The following is an 18,365-nucleotide window of genomic DNA, read 5'->3' as shown; positions in this document are numbered from 1 at the left end:
AGTGGAATGCGGAATACTGAAATAAGAACAGAAACAGTAGATCTGTTGCAAAGAACACATTAAAAAAATAGAACATAATAATTGTATAATTATATTTGTTAAATAAGACTATATTAATATATTAAGAATAATAATAGATGTAATAAATAAAATCAATATTTTCAAAATCAGAAATTAAACAGAATAAAATATTGCAGGAAATGAAATTTCCTATTAATAGTGTTATTAATAACAATATTAATAGTGTTATCAATTTGAGATTTGTTAATAATATAAAATTTAATATTCAATAATTAATATTAAATTTTGAAAATATCGAACTTAATTATTAATAAATCATATTAAATAACAGTATATTAAAGACATTAAGTGGTTTAAAAAATATGTAGATCTAGTTAAATAATTAATAAAATATATTTTCTTACTTTATGAAGATTTATAATTATATTAATAAAACTATTATTGTTAATTTTAATAAATATAGTCGATTGCATATGTCGTATATTTATTACTTATATATAATGTGTAAATTTTAAACTTAGAAAGTACACTACCAAGTGTTAAATAATTTAATCATATAATTATAATATAAAATTTCATCATTTACAACTAAAAAAAACAGTTTAAACAAATTGTAATACATTACAAATTTTAAAAATCCTCAAATATTGTTATTAATTTTGGATTAGTTATTAAAGTACAAATTTAAGGGAAAAACTGCTGAAAAGAAATAAAATTTATTTTTTGAAGATTTTATTTCCTTATTACAATTGTATGGGCAATTGGTATGTTAATTTAGAAAAAAATTATCAGACTATAGGGTAATAGTTAGGTCCAAAATTATTTTTAACACTATCTATTTCTCACATCTCAAGCCCAAAAAAAAACAAAACAAAACTGAAGCCAAAATTCTCATATCTAAAGCTAAGCCCCTCCCACCTCACCCCCTCATAAGACGCCGTTTAAAGAAGTAAAAAAATCTGAGGGTTTATTTTCTCCTCTATTTCTTTCCTTCTCGAAGCCGACACCCCCATTATTCTCTCAAAACTCTCTCTCCTAACATCCATCTTCGAGAGTCTTCTTTCCTGTAACAAGGGGCTGAACCCTAGGGGAGAAGCCTCTATCGTGTGAAGAGGTTAGATGTGAGGAAGAAGAAACGGGTGCACGTGGGTGAAATGTTGAAGTGAAGTGCAGATGTGAACGGAAGTGGAAGTGAAGTGTTGTGTTGACTGAAGGAAGTTTAAGTTAGTGGGCTGAGTTATTGAGTTAGTAGTGAGTGGGTTAATTGTAAGGGCTAAGCCTAGAGTTAGTTGTTAGGAGTCCTTGTTGGTTGTAGCGTCTGGGCCGTGTGGGCCATTTTCTATCATTTTCCAATTATATTTAGTTTTTTGTCAACAGTCCATTAGTCTAGTCTATATTTGAGTCCAGTATTAGAACCATGGCCTTTTTCAGTCTAAGTATATGTATGAAATGAGAAATATTGTAAAGCATCTGAAAAGTAATCAAAACCCTAATTTTCTTTTTTTTTTTCCTCTATTCTTTTCTCTTCTTCTCTACATCTGGAAGTGCTCCCCTCAAAATGAGCTATGTCTCTGTGTGAATCCCGATAGGAGTGTTACAAGTGGTATCCAAAGACTTTTTCTGTTAAGATACAATGGCAAAAGGAACTAGGTTGAATCAATTACAAGATGGGCTCAATGCCTTAAAAAAAGCTCTGTATTCCCAATATCAAGAACTGAAAAAGTCTACTGAGGCTAGGTTTTCTCATATGGACAGCAATATGGCAACCCTCAAGAGACAAAATGAGGCCATGGTACAACAGCTGTCCATTCTTATTGTAGAAATGCAGAAAAGAAATACAAATAGCAGCCCTAATAGTGAGGCTTTTGATGGGGCCCCACCAAGGGAGGATTTAGGATCCTTATAGCTGCAGTAACACCTGCAACAGTAGCAGCAACAGCAAACCTATTCTCAGCCACCTTTTCAGCAATAACAGCAGACACATCCCCATCACAGCAGCACCTGCACAACACGCAAATGGGTGATTTTCAGCCAAAAATAGTGAGGCTTGACTTCCCACTCTTCAATGGAGATGACCCTGCAGGTTGGATTCACAAGGCTAATCACTTTTTTATTTTTTAACACTGCTCCACAAAAAAATGTACGATTGGATTCATTTTACATGGAAGGTAGGGCACTGATTTGGTTCCAAGATATGGAGGACAGTGGCCAAATTCCAAACTGGGATGCCTTTACGAAGGCTTTGCTTATTAGGTTCGGTCCAAATGCTTATTATGACCCTATTGAAGCACTCACTAGGTTGAGACAGTCGAGTACGGTGGAAGAGTACCAAGCCAAGTTTGAAACACTTTCAAACAGATTATGTGGGTTGTCTGATGCCTACAAACTTAGTTGTTTTTTGAGTGGGTTAAGGGACGAGATTCGTTTAATAGTGAGAATGTTTAACCCCACCAATTGTACCTCAACCTTCAGTTTAGCAAAGATCCAAGAAGAAAAATTAAACATCTCAAAAAAACACCCAAGATCCAACCTAAAAAATTCACCATATCTAGAATTTTAAAAAATCCACACCAACCAGCCGAGAGTTTCAAACCTAAGCCAAACTTCACCATACATAAAATAAACCAAAACCAAATGAAAGAGAGGCGAAAAAATGCCTATGTTATCATTGTGACCCCAAATGGGTATCAGGCCATAAATTTCAAAATCCCAAACTTTACATATTGAGACAGAGGTAAAAGTGAGAGTTGCTAATGGGGAAATTATCCTTAGTGAAAGGAGCTATAGTGGAGTGAAGGTAGAAATCCAAGGAACTGTTTTTTCTTTCCTTAGAATTACAAGTGTTGGTGCTAGTTGGATGTGATATTGTGCTTGGGATTAAGTGGCTTCAAGAGTTAGGGAAGGTGTTGTGGGACTTTAAGAAGCTTACTATGCAGTTTTCTTATGGGAATCAAGAGGTCAAATTACATGGTTTGACAGCAGTTAAAATAATTGAGGAAGGAACTCTAAACAAGTTAAATAAACTTGAAAGCAAGGGGATAATCTTGCAATTAATGGAAGAAGAACAACCCATGGCCAACAAGCTGGAAATGAGATTCTTGCCATAATACAAATTCTGTTACAGCAGTTTGAGGATATATTTTCTGAACCTAAAGGCCTCCCACCTCCCCATACCCATGACCACGCTTTCAACCTATTATCCCTATTATCAAAAGGATTAGTTTGAAAAGATTGTCCAAGAGTTGCTGAAAACTGGGGTAATTAAACCAAATCAAAGTCCCTACACTTCCTCGGTGTTGTTAGTAAGAAAGGTGGATGGGACGCTATGGCTGTGTGTTGATTACAAGAGCTTAAACCTATTAAAGATAAGTTCCCTATTCCGGTGGTAGAGGACCTAATAGATGAGTTACAAGATTCAATTATTTTTTCAAAGATGGATTTAAGGTCCGGCTATCACCAAATCCGGATTAAACTCAAGGATGTGCCAAAAACTACTTTTAGGACTCATGAGGGACACTATGAGTTCCTAGCAATGTCCCTACCACCTTCCAAAGTCTCATGAATGAGGTATTTCGACATTTTCTAAGAAAATTTATACTTATTTTCTTTGATAATGTTCTTGTTTACAGCAAGTCAGAAAGGGAGCATGTTGAGCACCTAAGGATCACTTTGGAGACTCTAAAACAGCACCAGTTGTTTGTTCTACTTTGGATGTAAGGGGGTAGCCTACTTAGGCCATGTAATTTCAGAAAATGGGGTCAAGGCAGATCCTAACAAGCTAAAAGCCATGGTTCCTTACCAAAATCCTTAAAAGCCTTGAGGGGGTTCTTGGGGCTATCGGGCTACTACCGCAGATTTATAAGGGGCTATGGAGGAATTGCAGCCCTTTTGACCAGAATGCTAGAAAAAGACGGATTTCAATGGATCAAAGAGTCTAAAGTAGCCTTTGACAAACTTAAGGAGGCCGTGACACAACCTTCGGTATTGGCATTACCCGACATCACACTACCCTTTACAATTGAGTGTGATGTGTCGAGAACAATAGTGGGGCTGTTTTAATACAAAGGGACAGCCAAATGCATTTTTCAGTCAAGTTTTAAAAGGGAGAGCTCTCTTAATGTCAACCTATGAGAAGGAATTGTTTGCTCTTGTTTCAACAATTCTAAAATGGCGGCCCTATTTATTAGAAAGAACTTTTGTAGTCAAGACGGACCAGCAAAATCTCAAGCACTTGTTGGACCAAAAAGTGGGTACTCTCATGCAACAAAGATGGATTACCAAGATTTTAGGCTATGACTTTATTGTGGAGTATAAGAGAGGGGCAAAAAGTCGGGTTGTGGACGCCTTATCAAGGAAGGACAAGTGTGTAGAGAGGATGTTAATGATAATTACATTCCCTAGTGTGGAGTGGGTAGATGAGTTAAAAAAAAAACATATGAGACTAACGAGCCCTTGAAGACCATGTTACAAATTTGTTTAGAGGGCAAGTTGGGCCCAAATTATGCAGTTGTTGTTATACAAGAATCGACTCTACATCCCTAATCATGTAGAGTTTAAAAATAGGTTGCTGGAATTATCCCACAGCAGCTTGTGGAGGGGTCATTTGGGCTATGATAAATATGCCCAAAGGATGAGAAGAGACTTTTATTAGATAGGAGTTGTGGCCTATACATTGGATCTGCCAAAAACATCAAGAATTCATCCTACGTTTCATGTATCACAATTAAAAAAGAAAATAGGGGCAAAAGCAGTGGCCATACCGTCACTGCCTCATGTGGATGACCATAGAATCATCCACTCAGAACCAGAAGAAGTGCTCCATAGAAGGATGGTTAAAGTGGGCAACAGGACACAGGTGGAACTCCTCGTGAAGTGGCACGGCCAAGATGCCACCAAAGTGACATGGGAGGGGTATTTGAAGCTTAAAGAGTCTTTTCCCCACCTTGAGGGCAAGGTTTTTTAAAAGAGGAAGGGTGTGTAACAGGGGGCGGAACCCTAGGGGAGAAGCCTCTGTCATGCGAAGGGGTTGGATGTGAGGAAGAAGAAACGGGTGCACGTGGGTGAAATGTCGAAGTGAAGTGCAGATGTGAACGGAAGTGGAAGTGAAGTGTTTTGTTGACTGAAGGGAGTTTTAGTGGGCTGAGTTATTGAGTTAGCAGTGAGTGGGTTAATTGTAAGGGATGAGCCCAAAGGTAGTTGTTAGGAGTCCTTGTTGGTTTTATCGTCTGGGCGTGTGGGCCATTTTCTATCATTTTCCAGTATTATTTAATTTCCTGTCAACAGTCCATCAGTCCAGTCTATATTTGAGTCCAGTAGCAAGCCCATGGCCGTTTTCAATCGAGTAGATGTACAAAATGCGAAATATTGTAAAGTATCTGAAAAGTAATCAAAACTCTAATTTTTCCTTTTTTTCTCTATTATTTTCTCTTTTTCTTTACATATGGAGGTGCTCCCCTCAAAATGAGCTATTTTTCTGTGTAAATCCCGAGAGGAGTGTTACATTTCCCTTCTCTCTCTTTTTCATTTTATCTGCTCTTTCTCTCCTTCTCTCTGTCTCCTACCCTCACCATCACACTACAGAAAGCCACTTGTTCCTTCTCTCAGTTGCATCAACACCATCAACATCTCGCCATTTTGCCTCACCTCACTTCTTCATGTCTCTCTCACAGAAACTCTCTATTCCATCTCCATGTTATTTTTTCTCGAACAAAGAAGAGAAAGAAGACATCCATTGGGTGTCAGTGTATATGGGTAAACTTCAACAGATCTAGACGTTTTACTTTAGATTTGAGAAGTTTTACTCTATTTTTTAGATCTACATGTTTTAGCTTTTGTTTTTGCAAACCAAGGTTTCATTTTGTAGAAATTATTTTCGGATTTAACCGTGAAGAACACAATTGTGTTTTACTTTAGTTCTGAGAAATTTTAGTCTATTGTTTAGATCTACAAGTTTTACGTTCTGTTTTTGCAAAGCAAGGTTTGATTTAGCACAAATTGTTTTCGAATTTAGCCGTGAAGAACATGGTTGTGCTTCACGGGAAAGCTGAAATTTTTTAGAAATTTTCTTCTTTAGATCTACATATTTTACAAATTGTTTTTGTAATTTCTTCCCTTTCGTGTATATGGATAAATTGTTTTAGTGATTTTGTAGAAATTTTGAAATCTTAGAAATCTTCATCTTAAGATCGGAGGGGTTTTTTTTCTTCTTTAGTTGAGTTTGGATGTTGAAATGAGTTGAGTTGAGATGATAAAATATTGTTAAAATATTATTTTTTAATATTATTATTATTTTAAGATTTGAAAATTTTGAATTGTTTATTATATTTTGTATTGGAATTTGAAAAAATTGTAATGATGAGTTGAGATGAGTTGATGATCCAAATGAAGAATTTTTGTAAATCTAGGTGTAACGTTCTGTAACGTTCTGTAACATCTGAAGAATTTTTGTAATTGTTCTCGTGTACATGAATATGAATTTCGCTTTCTTCCTGTTTTTGGAGTCCTCTAAAAGCATTTCTAGTATGAAGTTATGTATTTATTTTTCAGATGTCAGTATTGGGTCTGTAGGTATCGAAGTTGGAAGTATTTGTTGACTCTGTTTAGGTGTACTTTCTTTTCTAGATATCGAAATTTGAAGATTTTGTTGACTCTGTTTGGGTGTAAATGTCTTTTTTCTCATGCATATGCGTATTCAAAGTTTCTTTTTTTTTTTTTTTTTTTTTGACTCTATATGGGATTCTTTTTTATAAGATTGAAAATGTTGCAGTCGGTGAGAGGAAACGATAAACTTCAAAAATGTAAGAAGACCAGAAAGTTAATTAGTCGGCAAAGCAAAAACAAGAAGAAAATAGATTGAATTAGGTTAAAAAATAGGGGTAAAATTGGAAAAAAAATAATGGAATCGGCGAAGGAAAAATAAGAACAAAAGAGATTGAATTTGGTTAAAACAATACGGGTAAAAATGGAAAAAAAAAAAATAATGGACAAAATAGGAAGACAAAAGCATGGACATTTTTGGAAATAAAATGATGAACGTCCAGAAAGTGAGTAAAAAGGAAGGGTAAAATGACTAAAAAGGGTAAAATTGATGTACATTTATATAAATGTCACATAAGTAGTACTGTACTGGTACGTATATACCCGCGAGTCTCATTCAGCAATATTTTGATCAATTTATTTTTGGAGTACTAAGAATCGGTCTTAAACGAACCAGATCGACAGGTCGTCTAACTCACGTACACGATTAGTACTGTGACCTAGTCAGCATCGATCCTAATATAGAAAAAGTGGTCTGTCAAGAGTACTGTAAAAAAAGAGAACAGCCGAGATCTAGCGAGTTAGGAGCTGCATGCCTTGAGAAGAAAATTAAGATCAGCGTCCACGTACACAGTTATTCAACTGCATGCATGCTTAACGCAACCAATTATACAAAGGTGGAACCAGACAAGATCAGTTGTTTGGTAAAACCGATCGAGTTGAAAATAAACAGAAAAGCCCCCGATTTATCCTGAAGAAAATTCTACTATGTTCTATCCCTAACCTCCCATTAATGATAGCTCGAAAACAGTACAAACAACCCGTGAACTTTGTTACAACTGTATCGACATAGGAGTGTCGACGCATACTGCATATATATTATTAACTCTGGTATTGTTCTGAAAAAAGTGGTTGAAGCTAGATCAATAAGGTCGCAGCTTGCAAGAGCTAGAGCAGGAAATGTTCTAGCATATATGATTCACTTTGAACAAGCCATATCTGACCACTTTCCTTTCCACCAAATTCCATGGAATGTTCATCGATTCTCTTTAGGCCTGGAGGTGCTCATTTCTGAAGTTGAAAGGCCCGCCTATTAAACTTTGTGCAAATTTTACACCTTCTTCTTCTTCTTCTCTCTCTCTCTCTCTGCACGAATTTCAACTTCTCTGTATTATTGGATTTTGGAAACAGAGAGCTTTTATCATGAATTTGTTAACAATCTTGTTCTCTTACTCGCACAAGAATCAGGATCGTTGACAAGGGGTGGGTGGGCTGGTTGGTTATATATACGGTATTTGTTTATATACATCATTAATCAATTCATTAAAAAGATGTCAATCATAGACAACAACCTCAACCCAGAGGGTAACTTTGAATTTTGCTATAATAAAAGCATAATTCAAAGCAACGGCCTATGGCGAGCTGAAAACGCTTTGACATCTTCTCTCCCAATCTTTGTCGCCCAACTGGCCTTCATTATTCTGATCAATCGCATTGCAGTTCTCCTCCTGAAGCCTCTGGGACAACCTCGTATAACCGCTGAGATTCTTGTAAGTATATATTACCTTCTCGTCAATCTATCAGAACATTCTTCTAAAATATCTTCTTCCAAATAAAGTTTGACCTCTTTTTTTCCCCGTACTGACTATACGTGCAGGGAGGTATAATAATGGGGCATTCTGGACTTGGCCACATGGAAGTCTTTCGAAACTTTGTGCTTCCTATCAAGAGCCTTTGGACATTAGAGACGGTTGCGAATTTGAGCCTGGTTTACTACATGTTCCTGGTCGGTCTTGAGACTGATATATCCCTAATTCTTCATGCTGGGAAAAAGGCATACAGCATGGCCCTTGCTGGTATTATTGTCGCAATGTCTGCTGGGTTCGGCTTATTTTACAAACTCAACCCAAAGCCATCCTACCCGGGGGGCGCCATTTTCTGGGCCATTGGTCTCGCCTGCACCAATTTTCCGGACCTTGCACGAATCCTCGCAGACGCAAAGCTTCTCCGTTTGGAGATGGGACAGACAGCCTTGACCTCCGCCCTTATCAACGACTTCTGCTGTTGGGTTTTTCTAGTTGTGGCGGTGGCGTTCCTCGAGATGGGGGTGTATATTTCGGTCGCTTCCACCCTTGCCTTCACGCTATTCTGCGTGATTGTAGTTCGTCCAGCTTTGAAATGGATCATGTGCCGCATAACAAAAGAAGATGACTATGAGGAGTACCATATTGGCTTTATTCTACTTGGAGTTATCCTCTTTGGGTTCATCGCCGATGCGTGCGGCGCGCACTCCATTGCTGGGGCTTTCATGTTGGGAGTTATTATGCCAAAAGGGGAACTTAAAGATACACTAATGGAGAAGGTTGAAGACTTTGTGTCAGGAACCATGTTGCCCCTCTTCTTCTTAGTTATTGGGATCAGAGTTAATATTTCAACACTGGCCTATGGCACAACTTGGATGAACGTGTTGACGGTTATGGTTTTAGCTTGTGTCCCCAAAATTCTCAGCACTTGGCTCGTCTCTTTATTCTATAAAATGCCACCTCTAGAAGGTCTGGCCCTTGGACTACTTATGAACACCAAAGGCTTATTATCGTTAATTATCCTTAGCGCCGGACGCGATCGAAAGGTACTTAATCATGAAAGGCTTCTTCTTCTTCTTCTTCTTCTCTCTCTCTCTCTCTCTCGACTTTGTTTTTTCTAAATTACCATTATATCATCTCTTATATATATTATGCTTACAAGTTAATTGTAAAATGAAATCAATGTTGCAGGCTCTGGACAACCAAACATTTTCAGTAATGGTGGTTGCGTTTTGGTTCATGACGTTTGTGATAGGGCCTATCCTGGCAAGCTCTTATAGGCAAACATGGCGTTCAGGGCAATCCGGGGCCAGGACCATTCAAAGCGCAAAGCCAGACAGCGAGTTTCGGATCCTTGTCGGCGTTCATGCCATGCCTAATGTCTCCAGCATCGTCAACCTCATCCAAGCTTCGAATCCCACCGAACTATCCCCCATTTGTGTCTTTGCCGTTCACCTTGTCGAACTCACTGGTCGTGCATCCGCCATGCTCATTGTCCATGACTCATGCACAAAGTCTTCTCATGAGAAAGTTGGTGTTGGCCGCGCAAGAGCACAGTCAGATGTTTTGGGTGCCTTTGAGAGCTTGGAGAGCAGAAGCAATGGCATCTCTGTCAAACCGCTCACCGCCGTTTCTGCTTATGACTCCATGCACGAGGACATTTGCAACCTAGCTGAGGACAAGAACGTGATCCTCATACTAATCCCATTTCACAAACAATCCACCATCGATGGCGAATGGGAAGATACCAACCCTGCTCTCCGAGGGATCAACCAAAACGTGTTAACCAATGCGCCATGTTCAGTGGGTATTTTTGTCGATCGCGGTTTGAGCAGTGTGTCCTTGACGCGTAGGGATTTCGAACATAGTTGCCAAGGACAACGCTTCGCCATGCTCTACATCGGCGGCCCCGATGACCGGGAGGCATTGGCTTATGCATGGAGGATGTCAGGGCACCCAGGAGTGAGCCTAGACGTGGTGCGATTTGTGTCAGCTGAGGATAACTTGAACCAAAGAGATCAAAACCACCAAGGAGATCACTACGATGACAAAGAAGGGATTTTAGGAGACACAAACGGCCACAATGATAATCGGGAGAAGCAACCGGACGAGGAATATCTAGCACATATTAGGCAAGCTTCGGCGTGCAACCCTTCAGTTTCATACATGGAAAAGGTGGTGAACAATGGGGAGGAAACTTTGAAAGCTTTGAGCACAATGAAGAATGAGTATGATCTTTATATAGTAGGAAGGGGAGAAGGAATGGTGTCGCCATTGACATCTGGTTTGGCAGAATGGAGTGATTGCCCAGAGCTTGGAGCTCTGGGGGACACATTGGTGTCTTCCAGCTTTGCATCCAACGCATCGGTGCTAATAATTAAGCAACACGCGAGCTGTAGTTATGGGGGTACTGAAGATATATATATTAATGACATGGATGGGGGGAGTACTCATGATCGTGAAGCTGGACGCAATAATAAGGTCAGTGGGTGTCTCACGGAGATGTCATGGCACTTACCTCAAAAGAATAGGGTCTGATTACGTTGTTGATGATAATTTATATGCATGGTCGTGAACCCTTAATTTGTTTAATTATTATCATGTGTATCATGTATATATAAGACGATCGGTACTTTATAATGATCAGGAAGATCATGATTTTGAGGTTAATTTGATGATCGATGCATCTTTTTATATTAACCAACTACGTACGTCAAAAACTCAAAACCACTAAGAATTAGCTAGGAGGTGATCTCATGATGAATAACTTGTGCAGTAAAGTACGTACGTATAACCTGCATGCTTTTTTTAAGTTTTCATTTATAAGGATAATTCTTCCAAGTGATCTCTTCTTCAAAGAATTTAATTTCAATCACATTCTTCTCTAAATACAATCATGATCGCACAATCACATTCCAAAAAAATTAAAAAAAGTAATTACGTATATCTAAAAATTATAAGATCGAGTTCATGACAGTATCCTTTAGAGCACTCTCATTAGATTAGTCAAAGTTAAATGACATTTTTTATGAATGTACGTAAGAAAAATTTGACATTTGGTTATTCTATTCACATAAATCTCCACATTGATCAAATAGCTATTTTTCGTTATATAACAATAAAATAATATAAGATGAATTTGATTTTAATTATTCACATCAAATCTCCACATTATATTATACATGTATTCATTATATAGTAATTAATAATTAATAATTTTAAAAATATTTAATTTTTTAATTATTATTTTATTTTATTTTATCATATTTTACTATATATTCTACCTATTATATATTAATTAATAATCATATTCTTATTAAATTAATATATCACTAACTCAAATTAATATACCAATTGTGATAAAATATGTGATGGAAAGAAATGAAGAGAAAATTATTAATAAAATATGTATTTGATGTATGTACAGTAACTTTCAAATTTAAAAAAATGTTTGAAAGTCACTGTAACTAAATTCTAAATATTTAGCTAATCTATTATTAGCGTATTTTGCTCTCTAATAGTTAAATACTCAATAGATTTAACTTTTAGCTAATCTTATAAGAATGCTCTTACGAGGATGACATATCAGCATGATCACAATATATTGTTCTTATTTTAGACCACAATATTTCACCCTTCCCCATTGTTTTGACCCGCAGCAAGATGACGGCTAGCTCTGACGAGATCTCTCTCAGTTTTGACTGGCTCTCTCTCTCACTCTCTCTAGATTTTGAGTTAGTTTTATGTTAATTTCGTGATGTTAATAATTTTTTGATGTTGATATTTTTGGTACCTTGCAAGTTCTCAAAGCTTGGTTATAATTTTGTGTCGATCTTGTACAATGCTAATTTTGAAATATACTGATTTGTTCTGTGATGTAGAAAATTATGCCATGTTGATTTCATGAATATACGATTGGTTGTGTGAAAATGGACCATGAAGTCTCTCAACGAAAAGAGGTGATTATTCAAGTTCATAAGTTTTTTTAGTCATTAATTTTAACTTCTAACTACCTGATCCTAAACATGGTGGTCCATCGTACAGATCAACACAGTTTAAATTTAAGTTGAGTAGAGCAGTGATGCATTAATGTACTTTTTGGACTTTATTTCCAAGCATCAAAATTAAGAAGTTGGCCTTGATGGTGTAAATTGCACTTGATTATGGTTTTGGCAGATTATGTTGTGAGGTAGATCGATTATATATAGTTGTTTCCATATTATATTTGGCATATGTGTCTTGTTCTTTCCCTCTAAGGCTAAAATGCCTCTAGTACCACATATCCAAGCTGACTAAAATATCCCTACAATAAATTGAATTAGACAAAAATCATCACAAATTTCAGAACTAGCTTTATCTTCACCTTCTCTCGCACTCCCCATCTCTGTCTACCCTCTTATTATTCTTATTCTTATATTATTTCTCTTCTCATTATGCTTCAGAAATCTTCTTCTCTAGAGAAATCTTTGAGCCATATTTGTTTGTTGACCATGGTGCTATATAGCCATGGCAAAGATGGACAATCGTGTTGACATGACCGAATCCGATCATGGCACAACCTACGACAACAACGGAGATGGAAATATAGAGAAACATTCAAAAATATCTTCAGTTTCACACTAAAGATCCACTACACTGCCATTGTCGTGGGTCTAAGATGGAGATTTGTGCTCAATATTTATGTCATTAGTTTAATGGTTTGATGGAGATCTTTTGTGGGTATTTGTGCTACCAAAATTTCTGACATGGACTTGATCAAATATTGCTGGCCTATGATTGGTATGCTTTACATGCTCAAGAGTATAGCTCCTATGTAATCCAACCAATTTGAAGGAGGTCAAATACTTATGGAGATTGGGTACGCTTTACATGCCTAGGAGCCAATTAGCTCTGGTGTGTGAGCTCTTTTGGTTGCCTAGGTTTATTTTTCCATTCGATCTTCATTTTTTGGCTTACTTTCATTTTTCCATCCTAACTTCATTTTTCAACCTATTTTCATTACCCAACCAAGTTTTATTTTCCATCCTACCTTTATTTTTTACCTAAGCTTCATTTTTTGGCCCATATTCATTTTTTCATTCTACCTTCATTTTCCGACCAATCTTCATTTTTCTATTCTACATTTTCTACCCAAGCTTCATTTTTCGGCCTATCATTATGTTCTCATCCTACCTTCACCTCTTACTATTCTAGTGCGTGCCTCTATTCCATTTGCAACCCTTCAACTTTCTACAACATCTTCATCTACTACCAGCACCTGTCATCCCGTCCTCCTCACAGACACATCCCTAATCCAATTGCTACCTCCAAACCAACTACATCTTCCCTTCATATTGTCAATCATCCTCAAATTGGGAATCTTAAACCTCAAAATATTTCATATTATTATCTCTATTGTTTTGTCAAGACCACTAAACATCCATTAAAAATACACTTTGTTGTTCCTATATTTCGAGAGCCAACACCTTTTACCCAAGCTAATTCAATTCCTAATTAGACTTCTACAATGTAAAGTGAATACTAAGCTTGTTGGTCAGTGGTACTTAGGCATGGTTTATATAGCAAAGTCCTCTCAATTTATTTCTTCTCATCCCATCTCATCTCAATATTCAAACAACACAAACATCTTTCAATTTCAATTTTTCAATTTTTTCATCTAATCATTACCTAATCATTACAACTTTTCTAAACTTCCAAACAAAATACAAAAAATAGTTCAATCTTTTCAAATCGCAAAACGAAAATTATATTAAAAAATTATATTCTAATAATGTTTTAACTTTATAATATTTTATTCAACTTTTTCTCTCCTATTTCCCAAAATCTCATAAAACATATTAACTCAAATTATTTCACTAATATTCACATATCATCTCATTTCATTTCATTATCCAAATAAGGTCTTAGTCTCTTTGTCCAATACCTCTCAATCTCAATGTTGCTCAAAATAAGTGGGTTTTTAAGCTCAAACAAAAAAACATAAGGTGGTACAATTGATAGATAGGCCATTAGCTTTTGGTAGTGTAATGGCACTTATCACTACTTCGAGACTTTTGGCCCAACCATTAAACTAGCAACAATGAGGTTACTTCTAGCAGTTGCCGTACATTTTGACTGGCACATATAGCAACGAGACGTTTCAAATGTCTTCCTCTATTGACTTCTCATAGAAAATGTTTTTATGTAACAACCAGCAGGTTTTGTCAACCAGCAACATCTTGATTATGTATGTTATTTGCTCAAGGCCTTATATGGTCTAAAGCAAGCATCACGAGCCTCATTTCACATACTAATACATGCTATTCTTGCTCCACAGGTTCTCTTGTTGGCACTTCTTTGTACATATTGCATCAATGAGTTATAGTTATAGGTACTTATCTCTGTCAGTAATGAGTTAGTTCACAATTTGCACAAGGAATTTAAACTCAAAGATCTCAGACCTCTATCTTATTTCCTTGGCATTCACGTCAACCAAGATAAGAAAGGACTTCATCTTAGTAAAGCCAAATACATCTTGGACTTGTTGGATCGAGTAAGCATGCTTGAAGCTAAGCCATATCCAGCCCCCTATGTATCAGGGAAGAAACTCACTCCCACTAATGGCAACCCTTTACAAGATCCCTCAATTTACAAACATTTCAATGGTGCTTTGTAGTATTGCACCTTTACACGTCCAAAGATTTTCTATTCAATTAATAAACTTTGTCACTTTCTATATTTTCCTATTACCACTCACCTAATAGCAAAGTTCTAAGATATCTTAAGGGACCGCAAAATTTGATTTGTATTTCAACAAAGGACCTTTAGCTCTCCATGCCTACTATGATTCGGACTAGGCAGAGAGGACCTAGTTGATAGAAAGGATCTAGGAGTGGTTATGGCATCTTTCTTGGTTCATATTTAATTTCCTAGTAGGCCAAGAAACAAGCTATTTGTTTCTAGATCTAGCACATAGGCTAAATATAAATCAATGAGAACTACAACAGCTAAGCTATATTGGTTGCATATGTTGTTTAAATATCTGAACATTCCGTTAACCACTCAACCTCGCCTTTGGTGATAGCTTTGGGGCCTTAGCATTGGCTTCCAATCCTAGTTTTCATGCTTGCACCAAACACATAGAAGTTGACTATTATTTCATACATGATCAGAAAGTTTTACTCAAAGACTTACTACCCTATATTTCCACCACTGATCAATTTGCTAATTTGTTTACAAAAGGGCTTGTTAACACTCGGTTTCTATTCTTAATTATGGGACAAATTTAGAGGCATAGCCCCCAACGTGAGTTTTGCAAGGACTTGTTAAGGAATGAGCACACAAGGATGAAACCAAATAGATTAAGATCAAGCTAAATGTGGTCTTATCAAGCTGATGCAAACCCAAATTGATATGAGGTATCTAGATCCAGATTCTACGTTGATTGCATTGAAGTACTATCTTAAGAAGATGAATCTATACAAATATGGAAGAAAAAACTTAATATCTTCCTTGGACTAAGAGCAGTATTAGTTATTTTGCATCAAATCATATATTTATGCTCATTTTTTCCTTATTAGTAAATATTTGGTTTCAAGTTTTGGAAGTGATTTTGATTTTGATTTTGGCCAAATGTTTTGTAGGATTCTTATTTATTTATGTGTTTATTTCTCATACAACAATTTAGATTTTTCCATTTTTGAAAAAATCGTCATAATTTCAAATTTTGCAGCTATTTAAGTCCAACTTGTGGGCTTCATAAAATAATTTCGAATTTTACGCTTAATGAATATTATTTAGAGTTTTTTTCTCTGTATTTTGAGGAAATCTCTTGTCTTCTCTGTGTTGATCATCTGTTTGAAACTAGCCGTCAGAATTAATCTCTATTATGTCCGGCATCAGTTGGCATTAGAGCTTCAGCATCTTTCTTGGGGTGATATCTCATTAAATTCCATAGCTGGTGGTCGTGGGCAGGTTCTGAACGAGGAAGTCCTGCATCATGATCATAGCATTCAAGATGTGATGATTGAGGATTTGCAGAGACAGGTTGCAAAGTTAACACGACATCTAACGGCATAGGATATCGCTGATCGTGAGATGGAAGATCACGATTCTGATTCTAGTTTTGAGAACCCGTATCACAAGCGTGCTCTATTTTGGGAGTACCGTGATAGGGATGAGCATCATGGAGACCTTGGTGTCAGAGTTGATTTACCATAACTTCCTGGTACACTTCAGGCTGAAAGTTTCGTTGATTTATTGCATGAAGTTGAGTGGATTTACTACTCTGAGGAAGAAGAGTTTGAGGATGGACATTCTTCGATAGGGTGGAACTCTATACCAATTTACGATACCTATCCTGATGAAGATAACCTAATGGATGAGGTAACTGTTTTTATTGAAAACATAGAAAATTTGGAAAAAGAAAATAGTGGCGAAGTTTTGAAATTTGAAGATCGTAAAACAACTTATGAGACAATTAACTTTGTTGATTTTCTTGGAGTTGAGGATTTTTTTTTAAATTCTCCTATACAAAATACTTTTTTTTATTTAAGATATGAGAAAGAAACTTAATTTTGGAGTAGAAGATGCTCAATATTATTTTATTTCGAGTCAATCAAGTCAATTTTAATTTTTTTCATGATCATTGGGACGATACAACAAAGGGAGATAAATATTAGTTTAATTGGACATCCAAAAGATCAAGGCGAGAAAGTTTAGAATTTGAGGACGAATTCTCTTCAACTCAGTGAGAATGATGCAAACCCAAATTGATATGGGGTATCTAGGTTCAGATTCTATGTTAATTGCATTAAAGTACTACTTTAAGAAGATGAATCTATACAAATATGAAAGGAAAAGCTTAATATCTTCTTTGGTCAAATGGCAATATTAGTTATTTTTCATCAAATCATATATTTATACTCATTTTTGCCTTACTAGAAAATATTTGGTTTCAAGTTTTGGAAGTAATTCTGATTTTGATTTTGGCCAACTTTTTTATAGGATTCTTGTTTATTTATGTGTTTATTTCTCATACAATAATTTAGCATTTATGAAAAAATATCATAATTAATTTTGAATTTTGCAACTATTTAAGTCCGGCTTGTATGCTTCATAAAATAATTTTGAATTTTACTATTAATGAATATTATTCAAAGTTATTTTTTCTGTATTTTGGGAGAATCTATTGTCTTTTCTGTATTGAGCATCTGTTAGAACTAGCCGTCAGAATTAATCTCTATTATGTCCGGCATCACAAGCTTTTATAATAGATTTTTTTTTTTTAACTTTATCTTTATCTTATATTACAGTACTTATCTTTATCCTGGTTTATTTAGGTGTTCTATAACTGATCGATCAAATGAACATGTATATCTCATAGTTGTTGTAAACACACACACATACTCAATGAAAGGAATACAAAATTTGTATTCCAATCATAGGCTCATTTTTTACAAAACAATTCCTTGATCATGTTCTTGCCGACCCAAACGTAAAGGTCTCAAGTGTGAGAGCCATATAAACATATTAAGTGAGTTTTACAACATTTAGTGTTCATGTAATACAATCTGAAATGTTATTTATACAATTAAGCTGGATTAAATGATGTAGAGCCCACATTATATATATGCCTATCTCTCTTCTACTTGAGGACCTCAATTTCATACTCGACCATTAATTCATGGAGTACGAGAGGACTTTTTGCTTATAAACATGTGTGCGCGCATATGTCTAATTAATACTTTACTAAGTTAATTTCTATCTACGATTTTCTAAAAAGAAAAAATTATATTTTTTTATACACTATTCTAAAGCTTCTCTTATTACTAGTGTCAAGACCACTTCAATTTGTTGATGCATTATAAGCACTACAAGAAAACTATTTATTTGTTGTCAGTTATTTCCTGCGAAAATTATTTTTTTCTGCTAAAATGAGTCTGTTTTTGTCCCAAATGGTCATTCTTGTTGCAAATAATTTGTCTCAAATACCCTTTTTTTTTTAAATGAAGAAAAATACTTATT

At 35.8% G+C, this 18,365-nt stretch overlaps 1 protein-coding gene across 1 annotated transcript; it reads left to right on the top strand.

Annotated features, from left to right (window-relative positions):
* The first annotated feature begins 8,108 nt into the window (after window positions 1-8,108).
* LOC108981630 (cation/H(+) antiporter 15-like) lies at window positions 8,109-17,695 on the top strand. The gene is made up of 6 exons (XM_018952861.2): window positions 8,109-8,327; window positions 8,435-9,406; window positions 9,552-10,841; window positions 16,242-16,385; window positions 16,578-16,724; window positions 17,681-17,695. The coding sequence occupies exons 1-6, from the start codon at window positions 8,109-8,111 to the stop codon at window positions 17,693-17,695; spliced, it is 2,787 nt and encodes a 928-aa protein (XP_018808406.2).
* The last annotated feature ends 670 nt before the right edge of the window (window positions 17,696-18,365 follow it).

The sequence above is a fragment of the Juglans regia genome, chromosome 7 (assembly GCF_001411555.2).
Source record: "Juglans regia cultivar Chandler chromosome 7, Walnut 2.0, whole genome shotgun sequence".
In the NCBI taxonomy this organism is placed as follows: Eukaryota; Viridiplantae; Streptophyta; class Magnoliopsida; order Fagales; family Juglandaceae; genus Juglans; species Juglans regia.
The sequence above is the reverse complement of the archived record's forward strand: the minus strand, read 5'-3'. Positions and strand labels throughout refer to the sequence as shown.

Coding starts and splice junctions, on each gene's coding strand:
- LOC108981630 (XM_018952861.2), top strand. CDS start 8,109: ATGTCAATCATAGACAACAACCTCAACCCAGAGGGTAACTTTGAATTT. Junction 8,328..8,434: donor GTATAACCGCTGAGATTCTT/GTAAGTATATAT, acceptor CTATACGTGCAG/GGAGGTATAATAATGGGGCA. Junction 9,407..9,551: donor GCGCCGGACGCGATCGAAAG/GTACTTAATCAT, acceptor TCAATGTTGCAG/GCTCTGGACAACCAAACATT.